Below are 16364 nucleotides of genomic sequence, written 5' to 3'. Positions count from 1 at the left end.
AGTGGTTTTGTTTTCCAGAGGTGAATGTGTTCCGATTGGAAATGGAGGGCATTACAGTTAAAGGGAAAGGTTGTCCCAAACCAATTAAATCATGGGTCCAGTGTGGAATTTCCATGAAGATACTAAATTCCCTCAAGAAGTAAGTGGCTGATGGTCATGCACTTTTCTTTCGGGTCCTGCTGCTCACAGTAGCTCTTTCATGCAAATATCTCTGGGTTTCAAGTCTATTCATAACTGGAAATGTTTTTCTTTGATGAAGGGACCCGTTCCAGGTAATTGAGCGTGCTAGGGAGGTATTCTACCCTGAGCTGTATCTCAGCCCCAGGCCAGTTTTAACAGATTGTAAGTGTGTCTATTGAGCTGTACTGTGAAGGTGGAGGTGACACTTTGGAGAACACAACCCAGCGATATGCTTATGGGTTTGTGCAGCTATCCGGTTGTAGAACATTTTCATCACTCCATAGAATCCCCAGCCTTTACCAATCTTCTCCCATGATACAGGTAGAATTATACAGCATGTCATCTTTTCTGACAGTTTTTGTCATTTGGTAAAATCACTGTTTTCAGGGTTCCATGTTGTGGAATTTCTTTCCATGTTGTCTTCATTCCTTTCCTTGTCAATTAAAAGCCATTTATTTATTTTAAAAAGTATTTATGCTCCGCCCCCCCCCACCCCAAAAGACTCTCCATGTACTCTGTCTAGCCTTGGCTGGAACTCACTATGTAGACTGGGCTGGCCTTGAACTCACAGATGCTCTTGCCTCTGCCTCCTCAGTGCTGGGATTAAAGGAGTGTGTCACCATGCTAGGCTTTTAAATATTTCTTTTCATTTGTTTATCCCATGTATTTTAGTTTGTGCATGTATGCATGCTTGCTTAAGCACATGCACCATGGCATGTGTGTGGATGGAGGTTAGACGCTAACTTGGGGGAATCTAGTCTTTCTTGCTACCTTGTGGGTTGCAGGTATGTATGCAGGTTATCTGGCCTGTATGCAAGTAAGCCATTTGCTTGCCCAGCCCTTGCTTGGCCTTTTCTGCTTTCCACCAAAGAATATTTTATCAGGTGGATATGTCACATTTAGAAAAGGAGATGTTTGTGCTCCCCTGAGGGGCTTAATGCTCATGGCTCTTACTTTGTGTTCTTTCTCTTTTAAGGCATGGCTATGAAAAGCCCACACCAATCCAAACTCAAGCAATTCCTGCTGTAATGTCTGGACGAGATTTGATTGGCATTGCCAAGACAGGAAGTGGAAAAACCATTGCCTTTCTTTTGCCCATGTTTAGACACATCATGGATCAGAGATCATTAGAAGAAGGAGAGGGGCCAATAGGTATAAGTCTTCTCATCTCATGATGCTTGGATGTGCCTGTTACATATAACATCAGAAAGATCTAACCCTTTGAGTTATTAATTGTGATAATGAAGCTCTCTTGATGAGCATATTCTTTATCAACATGGCAGTTTGGGGCTGATTTCCCCTTACCAGCAGGTGGGCTGAGAATCTTCAGAGCTTTGGAGTGACATCTAAGAATTCTGACCCAGCAGGTAGACCCCTCATGCATCTATCTGTGTTTATGTTGAGGTGTGTTCTCAGCCCAGAGTGCATTATAAAGTCGGGGTAGAATTACGAGATAGTCCTTTGGCCTCAAAGGTGATAGTTCCAGTGTTTCATGTAGGATTAGGTCTTCAGATTCAGATTTCTTCTCGTTTTTCAAAGTTACTCTTTGCATATTTGATTAGAGAAAGTTGTTGCGCTCCTTCTGTGCAAATCCAGGCACCGTGTATTCTCTGTGTGCCTCTCAGAGCCATGTGCTTTTGGGGAGCAGCTGTGTGGCTTCTGTAGCACAGTGGGTCACCTGGTTGCCTTTGTTCTGTGATTTGCTGTTGAAAACTTTTCGTTCTGTTCAAGTGCTTTTCTGAGGTTTAAGTATGGTGTTTAACTCTTAATTTTCTTGTGGCATATTCTTAAGAATCTATTTGCCCTTTACCTCAGTTCCTGCTGTTACTAAGCTTTTGAAACATGAATTTCCAGATTTCCATAAAGACAAAACAAATTTGACTGAGCCCGGGCCTGCAGAGGTCAACGTTAGCTTTTCTGAATGTCTTCTAAATGTTTGGGTTAGGCTTTGACGTATTTATCTTTTCAGCTGTCATCATGACTCCAACTCGAGAACTGGCTTTACAGATCACTAAAGAATGTAAGAAGTTTTCGAAGACCTTGGGACTCAGAGTGGTCTGTGTGTATGGAGGGACAGGAATCAGCGAGCAGGTAGTTAGAATAAAGCATTTAGCCCTTCTGTCTTTTCCAGATTGAATGTTCCAGTGAGTTAAAAAGTAATTCTTTCCTGTTAGTGTGATTGCTCTTTAAATCTTAAAGGGATTTGGTGTGAAATGATTATAAGAATGAGTTATATGCCTGTTCTGTGCCCATAATCCCAGCACTGAGAAGACTGGGGAAGGAGGTTTGCTAGTTTGAGGCCTTAGAACTACACTGAAAGACCCTGTCTTTAAAAGTAAGAGTGTGTGTGTGTGTGTGTGTGTGTGTGTGTGTGTGTGTGTGTGTGTGTGTAGTGTGTAGATAGGATATACATCCCAAGTGCTGGTTTTAAAGGTGTGCACCACCACTGCCTGTCTATAAAACAAGTTGTGTGTATTTGTTTGTGACAGGATCTCAGCCCAGGATGGCTCTGAACTTGCTGTGTAGCCAAGGGTGACCTTGATTTCCTGATCTTACTTTTCCCATCTTCCAAGTGCTGGGCTTATATACCTATGCCACTGCATCTGGCAAGAAAATAAACTTCGGACCCGGTTGGTAGTGATACACACCTTTAATCCCAGCACTTGGGAGGGAGAGGCAGGTGGATCTCAGTGAGTTCGAGGCCAGCCTGGTCTACAAAGTGAGTTCTAGGACAGCTGGGGCTGGGACTGTTACACAGAGAATCCCTGTCTCGAGAAACCAAAGCAAAAAAAAAAAAAAAAAAAAAAAAAAAAAAAAAAAACCCAAAAAACAAAATTGTGAAAGCAAAACAACAAAAATACGTCTTGAAGCCTTCGCAGTGAGAATGGGATGTGCTTTTGCTGCAGGGACTTTAAGTTCCTTCCAGACAGCAGGTGAGGGTGATGCTGCCAGGCTCACCTAAGCTTAGAGTTCAGAGAAGCATCTTCGGTCTTTCCTAGAAGAAACAGAAAGAAAATTAAAGCATTAATCACAAGTTTATGTGTGACTGGTCTCTGTTAGTAGAACTTAGTTCTACTGGAAAGGAACTATTATACTTTTTTTTTAGTTTATGTCTTGAAATTACATTATTGTGTGTGTGTGCACATCTGATGCAGTCAGAAGATGGTGTGTAGAAGTCCGTTCTCTCCTCTTATCATGTGGGATCTGGGCGCTGAACTTACCTTGTAAGGCTGGCAGCAGGCACCTTTACCACAGCACACACCACTATTTTTTTTATAATATATTTTGTTAAATACATAAAACACATATAGCAAACAGTATGTCTTCTGGAATATTTGCCACAGAAGAAGTCACTCTTGCTGGTACCTGTAACTGTAGGAGGTAGGCCAACATTGCAGAATTTGCAATTGCTTTAGGGCTGGAGAGTGGTTCAGTGGTTAGAGCACTGTCTGCGCCTCTAGAGGTCTTGGGATTAATTCCCAGTGCCTGCAGGGTGACTCCAGTCCCCGGGAGAGCAGTGCCCTCCTCTGGCCTCTGCAGGCATTGTATTGTGTGGTGCATAGACATACATGCAGGCAAAACACCCATACACACCCTGAAGGGCGGAAGGAAAGAGGATGAGCTAGTGCGTGCATACGGTGTAACCTGGTACGTGCCTGTGTGTTTGTGTAGAGCTCAGGCAGGGGTCACCATGTCCAGGTGCCTTCATTGTCACTTGTATTTTTAAAATTGGCGGAGGCTTACAAGACTGATGTCATGGGTTCCTAAATTTGGAAAGCATCCATCTCATTAAATATAAGAGTATATATTTTATTACCTATTCTGATCTTCCTTTCTTGGTTTTTGAGCAATAGTTGCAAATTAAAATTGGTGGAATTCATTAGGTTCATTAGTTTCAAATGTTGGCCTGGTTGTCTCTGCTGCTCTCTGTCCTCAGAACTGTAGCAGCCCAAGGGTCACATACCAGCCTCCAGTCTCCTACTCAGACTCTGTCTCACTGGGTAGAGCCATGGATGGGCCAGATGCTGTCCTCACATCTGCTCAAGAAGCAGTGATGACTCCTGTAAAATTTCATCCTGTTTCATTAGATCGCTGAGCTGAAAAGAGGTGCTGAGATTATTGTTTGCACACCTGGTCGAATGATTGACATGTTAGCGGCTAACAGTGGTAAGTCACAGGTATTTTTTTGTTTTCTTTTCCTTTTTGAACTTGACACATTTTTGTTAAAGCAGATATGAGAAACCAACAGAGGGTTTCTATGTTTCTTCTTAAAGCTGTAATATCTTAAAGTGTGAATTGTGACACATTTATTATTGAAAGAATTTTTAAGTTTTTGGCAGTTTAATTTTTTTTTTCCCCCGCAACTAAATCTGTAGGACCTTATTAGCATTTGATTTTGCATTATAGTCCTTTTATTACAAAATGCTCCGAGGGAGCTAGTATTTTATACTAATAGACACATTAAGATATTGCAGCTTCAAGAAATGTGTCTGTTGCAAATACTGCATGTTTTTAGCTCAAATGTTATGCTTTGTTAAAATACTCCCTATCAAAACTGATACTAAACTGTTGACATTGTTTAACTTCTGTGGAGAAAGGCCCTTGAGGATGTATAGACCTGGGCTTCCGAGACGGTAACCGCCCAAGGTAGGTGACTTAACACTGTTTCCAACCTTTCGAGAGAGACTCTGTCGGCTGGAGATGTTAGTTTGAGCACCACCTGTTTAGTTTTGGAAGAAACTGCTCTTTAGAGGTTTCCATCGAAGTGTTTGGTCTGTTTATAACTGAGTGCTGGGAGCTGAAGTGCATGTTTGTACTAGTGTCCCGCCTGAGCTTGGGGTAAACTTAATTCTCCGTGAGGTTTGAGGTCTTGCGCTTATGTAGCAGATGAAGGTTGGGGATGAATACTGACTGTGTAATCCCTTGCTTTTTCCCACTGTTGTATTAATTAAACCTCCTGAAACTCATCTGGATTAATTTTACCTTTTCCTTTATTTGTCTTTTTCATTTATCTTTTAATGACTATTTTTGCCAGGTGGTTGGTTCTGCAGTTGATAGCAATGCTTTTTATTATTTTATGAGAGGGTTTTCTGCATTTTTAGTTTTTAGCTGGTTAAGAAGCCAGGATTACTTATTTAAACCAGTGGCCCCAATTAATAATTTAATGTGTATCTTTGCATAGAAAAGTATATTTGTATGTAATGCGTTTATCATTGTTACCCGGTGATTTTGAGCCGTTTACTAATGGTTTGACATGCCCAGTTAAGGCACTTCTAACCGTATGGCAGTAGGCTGTAAAGAAATAGAGGTTTTCTGCCTCCTAAGTAGTTAGCACTGGAACCTGCTTTCCACACATACGCTGTAATCTCTAATATGTTTTTTTCTAGGTGATGCTGTCAGATAATGGCTGATGTGGCTCGATGCTTCATCTCAGTCTTAGTTTTATGATGTGTTTTGGAGAGGGCTGTTTTCTGAATTTTACAGGTTCTTCAGGCCCTATGATGGTATGCAAGAGACGAGTTTGACAAAATAAAGGGCCTCATGTACCCACTGTCAGAAAGTACTTGCCACTAGATTAAGTCTTTTAGACCAAAGTTTCTTTTCACTGTTTAAAGAAACCTAACCTACCCCTCTGCTTAAGTCAGGCATTTTAGTTCCCTTTATGGTTTTTTAAAGTTCTTTATTGTCATAATGATTTGTGGCTGATAGTTAGTTTTCTTTTTGTTTTTCTTTTTTCTTACCTTAGGTCGGGTCACAAATCTTCGGAGAGTGACGTATGTTGTTTTAGATGAAGCAGACAGAATGTTTGACATGGGTTTTGAACCACAGGTAATGATTAAGTTTCTCTATAATTTTAATTGTGTGTGTGGTGTGTGTCTTTGTGGTGTGTGCACATGAATGCTGGTGCCTGCAGAGTCTAGTGTGAGCTGTTCTCGGTGGGTGCTGGGTGGCTGCCTGGAACTGGACTTGGGTGCCCTGTAAGAGCCACCTCTTCAGCTCCTCATTGAGGTTCTTAAGATTTTGAATTATAAAGGGGATTCTGTAACTGTTGTGAGAATGAAATGTTTGTGTGGTCTTGAAATTCTCACCCCTTCCGTTTCTCCTGGTATTACAGTGTGTCGGCACCGTGGGGAACTGAAGTAAATATTTACATTGCAGATTAAATTCTTAAAACTTGATGGTTTTTGTTCTGGCAATCCTCAGCAATCTGGAATATCATGGGTCAGGCTGGATTTAGAGTACTAATAGTAAGAGTACTAAAAAGGTTGAAATTGCTGGGTGGTGGTGGCACACGCCTTTAATCCCAGCACTCAGGAGGCAGAGACAGGTGGATCTCTGAGTTTGAGGCTAGCCTGGTCTACAGGGCGAGTTCTAGGACAGGTTCCAAAGCTACACAGAGAAACCCTGTCTCAATAAACCAAGAAAAGAAAAGAAAAAAAAAAAAAAAAAAAAAAAAACCCCACCAAACAAACAAAAACCTCCTTTGATATTTTGTTTGGACATGGTTTTGCATGCCTGTACTCCCAGCACTTGTAAGGCAGAGGCAGGGGGACTCCTGAGTTTGCGGCCAATTTAATCTGTGAGTTGCAGTCAGCCAGGACTGTGCAGACACCCTGTCTCAAAAGAAAGCCAAGAGAGCAGTGTAAGCTGTGAGCGTGCACTTCTGGGTGCACAGTGAAACCCTGTCTTAGGGAAGGGCTAGAGTGGCCATGGGAAGGGATCGCAGAGACATAGTGGTTAGCCTTTCAGTAACAGACATTGCCTGCCACATTATGTTTAGATTTAGAAACTGAATTATTATTATTATTATTATTATTTTTTTTTTTTTTTTTTTTTTTTTTTGAGGTGGCTTTACTGTGCAGCCCAGGCTGTCCTGGAACTCACAGAGATTCTCCTGCCTCTGCCTCTGCCTTCCCAGTGCTAGGATTAAAGGCACATGCCCTCCATACATGACTAGAAACTGAACTTTCAGTGAGATGTGAGAAGGTGGTCCTAAAAACCGCAGGGTTGTGGAACACTTGAATCATTTGACGGGCAGTTAGACTAGGTGACTTGGAGCAGAGGATGTACTGTCCTGTTCAGCTCTTTACAAGTTTATCATAGTCTGTGGGCTTGTGAATGGGACTGAAACCAAATGGGGAGGCTAAAGGGAACTGAACTGAATTTAACACATGGAAGGACTGATCAAGCTTTGTTCCGGGGAAAAACTGAAAAACTAGTTGCTTTGTCAGTGGGGGCAGAACTGAATGCCCCCCCCATGTTTATGTATTTATTTTGCATGAGTGTATGTGTGGGGGCCGGAGGGTTGACCCACAGCACAGATGCGAGAGTCAGATGACAACTTAAAAGAGTTGGTGTTTTCCTTCCTTCCATCATGTTGCACCCAGGGATTGAGCTCTGCAGTCAGACTTGGTGACAGGCTCCATAAGCTATGAAGCCAGTGTTGGTTTTTCTTTTCCTTTTTAGAGAATTATTACTACCAAAACCTGTGGAGAGGAAAATTAGAGAGAGTGGTGATTTATTTGAGCTTTATTGGTTAAAAGCACAGGGTAGGGCTTGTGTCACAGGAAACTATTTGGATATTGATAAATCACTGTGACTAATAAAACTTTAGGAAGAGAGAGATCATGTTTTGGCCTCTGTGATGGCTCTGTTTGGATAGAGTAGGAAGGCAGTAGGATGATTCTAGGTAGACGTCTATATTGAGGAAGAGAATGAAAATTGAGAATTAAATCACGTCATTGAATGCGTATCTTTCACTAAACTAAGCTGTGCAGTGACACAGGCCTTAGGTGCCGGACTCTGCTTTCCCATATATTATTGCAAATAAATAGACTTAAATTTTAAACTTCAAGGGCAAAAAGTTAGCTTTTAGGGATGTGGAGAGTGTGTGGTCAGCAAAATGCTGGCAGGGGCCTGGCCTTGGTTCCCAGAGTGTACACGGAACACAAAGGCAGCTCTGGTGATGCACTCAGAACCCTGGTACTCAGCAGTGGAGACAGCAGGTCGGTCCCTGGGACTCACTGTCAAACCTGCCGTGCATACTCGGTGAGGTCCAGTATTGTGGGATAAATAAGGATCAGGGGAAACAGATAGGCTGATGGATGTTTATTCAGGGCAGAATCACTTACAACAGAGCAGATGACCGCCAGCAGGTTCCTGTCCCAAGGATGCCACTGGATACTATCTGACAGAGCAGATGACCGCCAGCAGGTTCCTGTCCCAAGGATGCCACTGGATACTATCTGTCTCCAACCAGGAAGCAAGAGAGGGCCTCTGGGGTCCCTGACCCCAGACCTAGTTCTCCCTGGTCAAGTCTGCACCTGTCCCCACCACCAATGGTCATGGCAATAGGTGGTCATGGCAACAGGTGCGGAGGGAATGAATATCTCAGTACAGTCCAGACCAGTGAGAGACCCTGTCTCAAGGGGAAGAGAAAGGTGAATGTAGCTAGGGTAACAGTGACCTCTGACTTCCATGCATGCATTCTCTGATATGAACACTTGTGCATTCTCTCTCTCTCATATCCACACTTTCTCTCACACACAGGCACATCTTCCCCCCCTCCCCCCACACACAATGAATTTTTACTGTGGAGGACAAAATAAGTTTTAAAGGAACAAACTCATAGATGGCTGCTTGCTTACCTTGCTTCTGTCATAAACCTTAACTGCTTTTAATTTTACTAAAGAAAAAAAAATGTTATTAACAGATATTCCTCACTACTGGGAGAGAGTTGATTATGTGGGATGAATCAGCAGACTTGAGGGTGATAGGGACAGCAGCCATTACCAAACTTGAGGGGCAGAGAGGGCGAAGACTCGAGAGAAGTTAGTGGAGTGTGAGGAAACGAGGCCTGATGAGGATTCAGCCCTCCTTAACGACTCATTTCCCCGTGGAGATCAGTTTGGCTGGGGTTTGACAGTGCGGGATGAGATGAAGGTTCTCATGTGCACCCTGGTTTTCTTTGTTGTTTGTTTTCGAGACAGGGTTTCTCTGTAGCTTTGAAGCCTGTCCTGGAACTCACTCTGTAGACCAGGCTGGCCTTGAACTCACTGAGATCCACCTGCCTCTGCCTCCTGAGTGTGCTGCCACCACTCAACTGTGTGTGTGTGTGTGTGTGTGTGTGTGTGTGTGTGTGTGTGTGTGTGTGTGTGTGTGTGTGTTTTCAATACAGGGTTTCTCTGTGTAGCTCTGGCTGTTCTTTTTCTTTCATTTTGAAGTGCATTGATTTACATATTTATTAACTGTATTAGTGTGGGGGCATGCAAGTGCCAAGGTTCATGCCCACCCTCCCTCCTTCCTTCTCCCTCTCTTCTTCCCCCTCCCTCCTCCCCTTCCCTCTCCCTCCTCCCCTTCCCTCTCCCTCCCTCCCTCTTTCCCCCTCCCATCTTCCCCCTCCCTCTCCCCCCTCCTGACCTTCCCCCCCCCTCTCCTTCCCTCCCTCCCATGTGGCTGTGGTACACATGCATGCATGTGTGTGCAGATGTGTCTGGAAATCAGGATGGTGTTGGTTTTTCTTGAGGAGCAGAACAAAGCTTGTCATGGGACCTAGGGCTGCTGGTTAGGCTGTCCTGGCAGGCAGGGAAGCCCCTGGCTGGGTACACGTGCGTGTTTCCCACCCAAGCGCTAGGCTTGGGACTCAGGGCCTCATGCTTGTCCCAGCACATACCCTTGATGCCCCAGCTCAGCCTGCCCTTTCTTGACAAAGTGAAACTGAAAGCTGCTGCGTATAAGGTATAAAGTAAACTCGGACTTTTTAAAGATAATGAGTGTGAAGTAACTGAAATAGTTCTCCAAAGCTCCTTCTGCATGACTTGAGCATGGTGCAAGTCTTCGGAGACTCATTGTATTTATATATTGTTTTCTCAGGTCATGCGCATTGTGGATAATGTCCGTCCTGACCGACAGACAGTTATGTTTTCAGCTACTTTCCCTAGAGCTATGGAGGCTTTGGCCCGCAGGATCCTGAGCAAGCCCATTGAAGTTCAGGTTGGAGGCAGGAGTGTGGTTTGCTCAGATGTGGAACAACAAGTGGTGGGTGCCTCCTTCAGGGGTGTCGGTGTCTGGTGTGTGGGTGCCACCTTCAGGGGTGTCGGCGTCTGGTGTGTGGGTGCCTCCTTCAGGGGTGTCGGTGTCTGGTGTGTGGGTGCCACCTTCAGGGGTGTCGGCGTCTGGTGTGTGGGCGCCACCTTCAGGGGAGTCGGTGTCTGGTGTGTGGGTGCCACCTTCAGGGGGGTGTGTGGGCGCCACCTTCAGGGGTGTCGGCGTCTGGTGTGTGGGTGCCACCTTCAGGGGTGTCGGTGTCTGGTGTGTGGGTGCCACCTTCAGGGGTGTCGGTGTCTGGTGTGTGGGCAGGGTGTGAGCAGTCCTTTCTGTATCTTACTTGTGGGAAGGTAAATACCCTGTAAAGTTAAATATTACGTATCAGTTATAATCTTCATTCTGTTCAGGTGCATGGAACTGACTTAACAAAGCTCTTTTTAGTTCTTCCCACCAGAATTGAGGGCTCACAGGAATGTTATAGATCCTTCTTGTCTTTGATTGATAGGATTTGAGGTTATGGGACAGAGAGAGCCCAGTGACCAGTTGCCATAGTTACAGATCTACCAGTTAAAAGTCCATGTTTGCAGGAAGCTATTATTTTCTACTCAATTCACTACAGATTAAACAAAAGTTTTTGTTTTAGCACACATATGTGTTTGTTACATTAACTTGCTACGATGTGGTATTTTCAGATTGTGATTGAAGAGGAAAAGAAATTCTTGAAATTGCTGGAGCTTTTAGGTCATTATCAGGAGTCGGGGTCTGTCATTATATTTGTGGATAAGCAGGAGCACGCTGACGGTCTTCTGAAGGACCTGATGAGGGCATCTTACCCTTGCATGTCTCTTCACGGAGGTAACGTTTGCTAACTTCCCCACAAGCATGTCTTGAGTATTTAACTTGCCAGGAACTGTCTTGTGCTGTGAATAATACTTGTTTTGTTACCTATAACGGAGGTGGAAGAAATGTGACAGACATTTGACAGAATTCCAGCCTCGAGTTTTCATTTTTATACAGCCTGACTGAGCACGGGCATTAGAGACTTACCTCATGCCTTCATTTTTATACAGCAAGCACTGTTTCCAAGGACAGCCACTGAATCTTCTCCCTGCCTCCTTGTACCTAGAACGTTTCCATTATCCCAAGTGGAAACTGTACTTGTTTTTTGTTTGTTTGTTTGCTTGCTTGCTTGTTTTTTTGAGACAGGCTTTCTCTATAGCTTTGGAGCCTGTCCTGAACTAGCTCTGTAGACCAGGCTAGCCTCGAATTCACAGAGATCCCCCTGCCTCTGCCTCCTGAGTGTTGGGATTTAAGGCAATGTGCCACCAATGCCTGGCAGGAAACTGTATTGTTAAGCAATTATTCTCTTTCTTCCACCTGTCCATTATAACTTTGATACTGCCATACTATCCTATGTCCTTATGAATTTCTTATCCTTTGTACTGTGTATTGTGAAATAATACATTTATATCCTTTTGTGCCATAGTATCCTATGTCCTTATGAATTTCTTATCCTTTGTACTGTATATTGTGAAATAATACATTTTATATCCTTTTTTGTTTGATTTGGTTCACTCAGTCATGATTTTGTGATTCATGTTTTGTTTTAACATGTTAGGTTTTCTTCTAAGAGTTGGAAAATACATCGTTTTGTGTATGTTTACTGTCTTCTCTTGATTCGCTTGTTGATAGAGAACTGGAATTTTATTATTTGACTGTTTTGTATGATATGAATATGATATGTGGATATCTTAACAGCTTTCAGTTCTTTTGAGTAGTGGAGTTGCTAGAATCATAGACTCGGACCTTTTTGAGAAATCTTCAAATTGATTTCTTTCTTTAAAAGATTTATTTATTTATTTATTTATTATGTATGCCATGTTTGTTCTGCCTGCGTGTATGTCTGCACGACAGAAGACAGAACCAGAGCTCATTATAGATGATTGTGAGCCACTATGGTTGCTGGGAATTGAACTCAAGATTTTGTTTTTTATTTCTGCATTTGGAACTTTCTCAGTGGAAATGGAAAATTTCAACATGTTTTTCTGTTTGTTTCTTTAATTTACTTGCAGGTATTGATCAATATGACAGGGATAGCATCATAAATGACTTCAAGAATGGAACCTGCAAACTTCTCGTGGCCACATCTGTTGCTGCTCGAGGTCTAGATGTGAAACATCTAATTCTTGTAGTAAATTACAGCTGCCCCAACCATTATGAAGATTATGTGCACAGAGCTGGACGGACTGGAAGAGCAGGCAACAAAGTAAACATTTTACAGTCATGTCTTCATTAAAGCACAGGTGTTTACTTTCAGGAGTAGACAGCAGAGTGATGATATTTTGAAAATCTTTAAAAAGCAGAAAGTGATTGGGTCCTGTTAATCACATACGTGTGTGCCTCCGTGTTGTTACACTTACTAGTTATGAGGCTGGAAAGGCGATGCTGCAGTTAAGAACACGGCTTTTTTTTTTTTTTTTTGCAGAGGACCTGTGTTCTGTTTACAGTTCACCACCGTCTGTGACTCCAGTTCTGAGGGTCCTGATGGCCTCTTCTGGTCTTAGTGGGTACCAGGTGTTTATGTGGTGCACAGACACACAGGCAGAATACCCACACACATTTCAAAATCAAAACTAAGCCAGGGAGTGTTGGTGTGCGTCTTTAATTCCAGCACTTGGGAGGCAGAGGGATGCGGATCTTTGTGTGTTTGAGGCCAGCCTGGTCTACAGAGTGAGTTCCAGGCCAGCCAGAGCTACACAAAGAAAAATCCTCTCTTGAAAAACCAAAACCAAAACAAAACTAAGATGAACAGGTACCTTGGTAGTTTATTGCAGGTAGCAGTAATAGTTTGTATCTCTCAGATGTAGAGATACTTGTATGTAATTCGATGTTTCATTGCTTTTTGTTACCTGCTTTCTTGGCTTGACATATAGTCTAAGGCATTGGTTCTCAACCTTCCTAATACTATTGTGACCCTCCCCATAAAATTATTCTGTTGCTACTTCATAACTGTAATTTTGCTACTGATAAGAATCATATTGTAAATGTCTGATATGGGACTCCCAATGGGGTCATGACCCACTGGTTGAGAACCATTGGTCTAAGGTGTCTTTCTGCTGTTATATTTGGAGGATGATATCGTAACTTTGCCAAAGCTGTTAACAGATGTATATGCACCACCACATACAACAAAAGCAATTCTTATTTTCTATTTTGCAATGCCAGGAAATATAGCAAGGCCAGTCATTTTTTTTTTTTTAATTAATTAGTTAATTTTGTTTTGTTTTGTTTTTTGAGACAGTATATCTCTTTATAGCTTTGGAACTCTCTCTGTAGACCAGGCTGGTCTTGAACTCACAAAGATTTACCTGCTTCTGCCTCCCAAGTGCCAGGATTAAAGGTATCTGCCACCGCCTCCCAGCTAACTAATTAAGTTTTATGTGTGTGAATGTTTTCCCTGCCTGTCTGTTCACAAGATGCATGCAGTGTCGGAGGCCAGAAAGGGATGTTGGGTCCCTTGGACCTGGAGTTAAGACAATTGTGAGCTGCTGTGTTGGTACTGGAAATCTAACCAGGTCCTCTGGAAGAGCAAATGGTGCTCTTAGCCACTGAGCCATGAGAGTGTTTCATTGTTAGGATTAGTAATAATGATATACTTGATTTTTTTTTTCATCCTTAAATGTTGCATCATGGTGAAGAGTAGCACCAAGAATAGCTTATATTTCTGCCAAACTAACTGTATGCTAGGCAACGTTCTAAGGTCTTTACATACATCATTTCATCATCAGTCTCCCAATGAAATAGATAGGAGTTCATTTTATCATTGACAAAAACTGTGGCAATAGTACCTCCTCATCTGAGGAATTGTGAGGGATCTGGAAATTTGCCCTGTAAAAGGCTAAGGGGTGGGACTGGAGAGGTGGATACTGGTTAAGAACACTCGCTCCTCTTATACAAAGGCTAGCACCCAAATGGTAGCTCACAACTGTGACCCACTTCGAGGGGACCCTGGGTACTCTGGCCTCCATGGGTTCCTGTATGCATGTGGAATACAGGCATACCTCAAACACATATACACATAAAATAAAGAAATGAATAAAATTGTTGTTGTTTCAAAGACAGGGTTTCTCTCTGTAAGAGTCCTGGAACTCAGTTTGAAGACCAGGCTGACCTTGAACTCACTGAGATCCACCTATCTCTGCTTTCCAAGTGCTGGGATCAAAGGCATGTGCCGTCACCGCCTGGCGTAGTTTTTTTTTTTTTAAAGGTTAAAGAGTACCAGCTACATTTTAGGGGCCACATGTGTTTTCATCACACCCTATTTCTCTTTGCACATACGTGTCTGTAACGTACAAAGCGGGGTTTGTAGCTCATTGGAAGAGTGGCAGCAGGTAGCAACTTCAGGTGTCCTGAAATTAGGTTAGAGTGTCTGTGAGGGTGACAGCCTCATGGTTTGCTCTCTCTCCTGCCCCAGCCTTCTCTTGCATGGACTGAACACTGCTCGCTTTCGAGACTCCCAGGAAGATGATACAACCTATTTCATTTTTGCAAAATAGTTTCAGAAGTACGTAGGTAAAGAACGTGTTTGTGTTCTTAATCTAATACAAACACACACTTTGCATCTTAAAAACACAGCAGAGCATAAAGGTGTGTCTCTCTAATACCAGCACTTGGGAAGCAGAGACAGCATTAAGTTCACCTTGAGCTACAGAGCTAGACTCTGACTCAGGAAACAAACCAAAAAATGGAAAGCTATGTATATAAATATCCTAAAACTTACATGTTAAAGCTCAGCGTGGTGATTCATGCACGCAATCCCAGCACTTGGAAAGCTGAGGCAGGAGGCTTGCTATCAGTTGAAGGCCAACATTAGATATAGGAGCACTGGCTGCTCTTATGGAGGACCCTTGGTGACAACTGTCTGTTAACTCCAGTCTAAGGGATCCAGCACCCTCTTATGGCCTCCATATATGTGGTACACAGACATGCATGCAGGCAAACATTCATCTCCAAAAAAACTTTAAAAATTTTTTATGTTTATGAATGTTTTACTTTCATGTATGTGTAGACAGTGCCTCTCCAGCCACCATCCTGCAATTGACAGAGAGCCTTATTATTAATTATGAAATCAGCCCTATGGGGCTGGAGAGATGGCTTAGAGGTTAAGAGCACTGTCTGTTCTTCCAGCGGTCCTGAGTTCAATTCCCAGCACCCACGTGGTGGCTCACAACCATCTGTAATGAGCTCTGGTACCCTCTGCTGGCATGCAGGCATACATACAGACAGAATACTATATACGCAATGAATAAAGAAATCTTAAAAAGAGAAAGAAAGAAATCAGGCCCATGCTTAAGCTTATCCTAACTAGTTTCTGTAACTTAAATTAGACCTTTTTTTTTTTATTAATGTATATCCTGTCATGTGGTGTTAGCTCTGATCTAGCTGTTTCTCCTGTTTCCTCTCTGTCTCCTGGTGTCTTCCTCATGTAGGATTTGTCTAGGTTCCTCTTCCTACCTCTTCTCTCTGCCCGGAAGTCCTGCCTTTACCTCCTGCCTACCCATTGGCTGTTCAGTTTTATTATACCAAATTGTAGCAGTACACCTTCACACCCTGTACAAATATGTACTCACACCACAAATGTGTGCGCGCGCCGTGTTCAGTGACCAGAGCTCAGAATGTTGTGTGCAGGCGTTCATTTGTGTTCCCAATGCTGAGGAGGTGAGGCACACACTCAGGTCCCTGTGACTTGCTGGCTAGCCAATCAGCCAAGCTTTCCTGGCAAACTCCAGGCCAGTTGGCGACTTCTTTTGTTAGATATTTATTTTGTTTAGTGTTCTAGCTACATGTATTCCTAGAGGCTAGAAGAAGGCACCAGATCTCATTGCATATGGTTCTTAACGACCATTTGTTGCTGGGAATTAAATGCTCTTCTTCTGGAAGAGCAGCCAGTGCTCTTAACCTCTGAGCCATCTCTCCAGCCTGGGACCCTGTGTTAAAATAGGGTGGAAAGCATCTGAGGATAGATGCCCAAGGTTATCACCTTGATTCGATCAACATGTGTGCGTGTCTTCTCCTAACATACGAGTACACATAAAAAGTGAATAAAATACATGTTGGTCATTTGTGCTTCATGTTTT

General features: G+C 43.0%; 1 protein-coding gene across 1 annotated transcript in view; it reads left to right on the top strand.

Moving 5' to 3' along the window:
- The window catches only part of Ddx46 (DEAD-box helicase 46), a 45860-nt gene that overhangs the window by 16711 nt on the left and 12785 nt on the right, over positions 1 to 16364 (top strand). Inside the window, exons 9-16 of the mRNA XM_051194196.1 lie at positions 19 to 139; positions 1157 to 1332; positions 2150 to 2271; positions 4269 to 4347; positions 5927 to 6009; positions 10054 to 10218; positions 10920 to 11082; positions 12300 to 12493. Of these exons, the coding sequence (XP_051050153.1) occupies positions 19 to 139; positions 1157 to 1332; positions 2150 to 2271; positions 4269 to 4347; positions 5927 to 6009; positions 10054 to 10218; positions 10920 to 11082; positions 12300 to 12493 (1103 nt within the window). The remainder of the gene's footprint in view (positions 1 to 18; positions 140 to 1156; positions 1333 to 2149; positions 2272 to 4268; positions 4348 to 5926; positions 6010 to 10053; positions 10219 to 10919; positions 11083 to 12299; positions 12494 to 16364) is intronic.

Source organism: Phodopus roborovskii, unplaced genomic scaffold, assembly GCF_943737965.1.
Source record: "Phodopus roborovskii unplaced genomic scaffold, PHOROB, whole genome shotgun sequence".
NCBI lineage: Eukaryota > Metazoa > Chordata > Mammalia > Rodentia > Cricetidae > Phodopus > Phodopus roborovskii.
The sequence above is the reverse complement of the archived record's forward strand: the minus strand, read 5'-3'. Positions and strand labels throughout refer to the sequence as shown.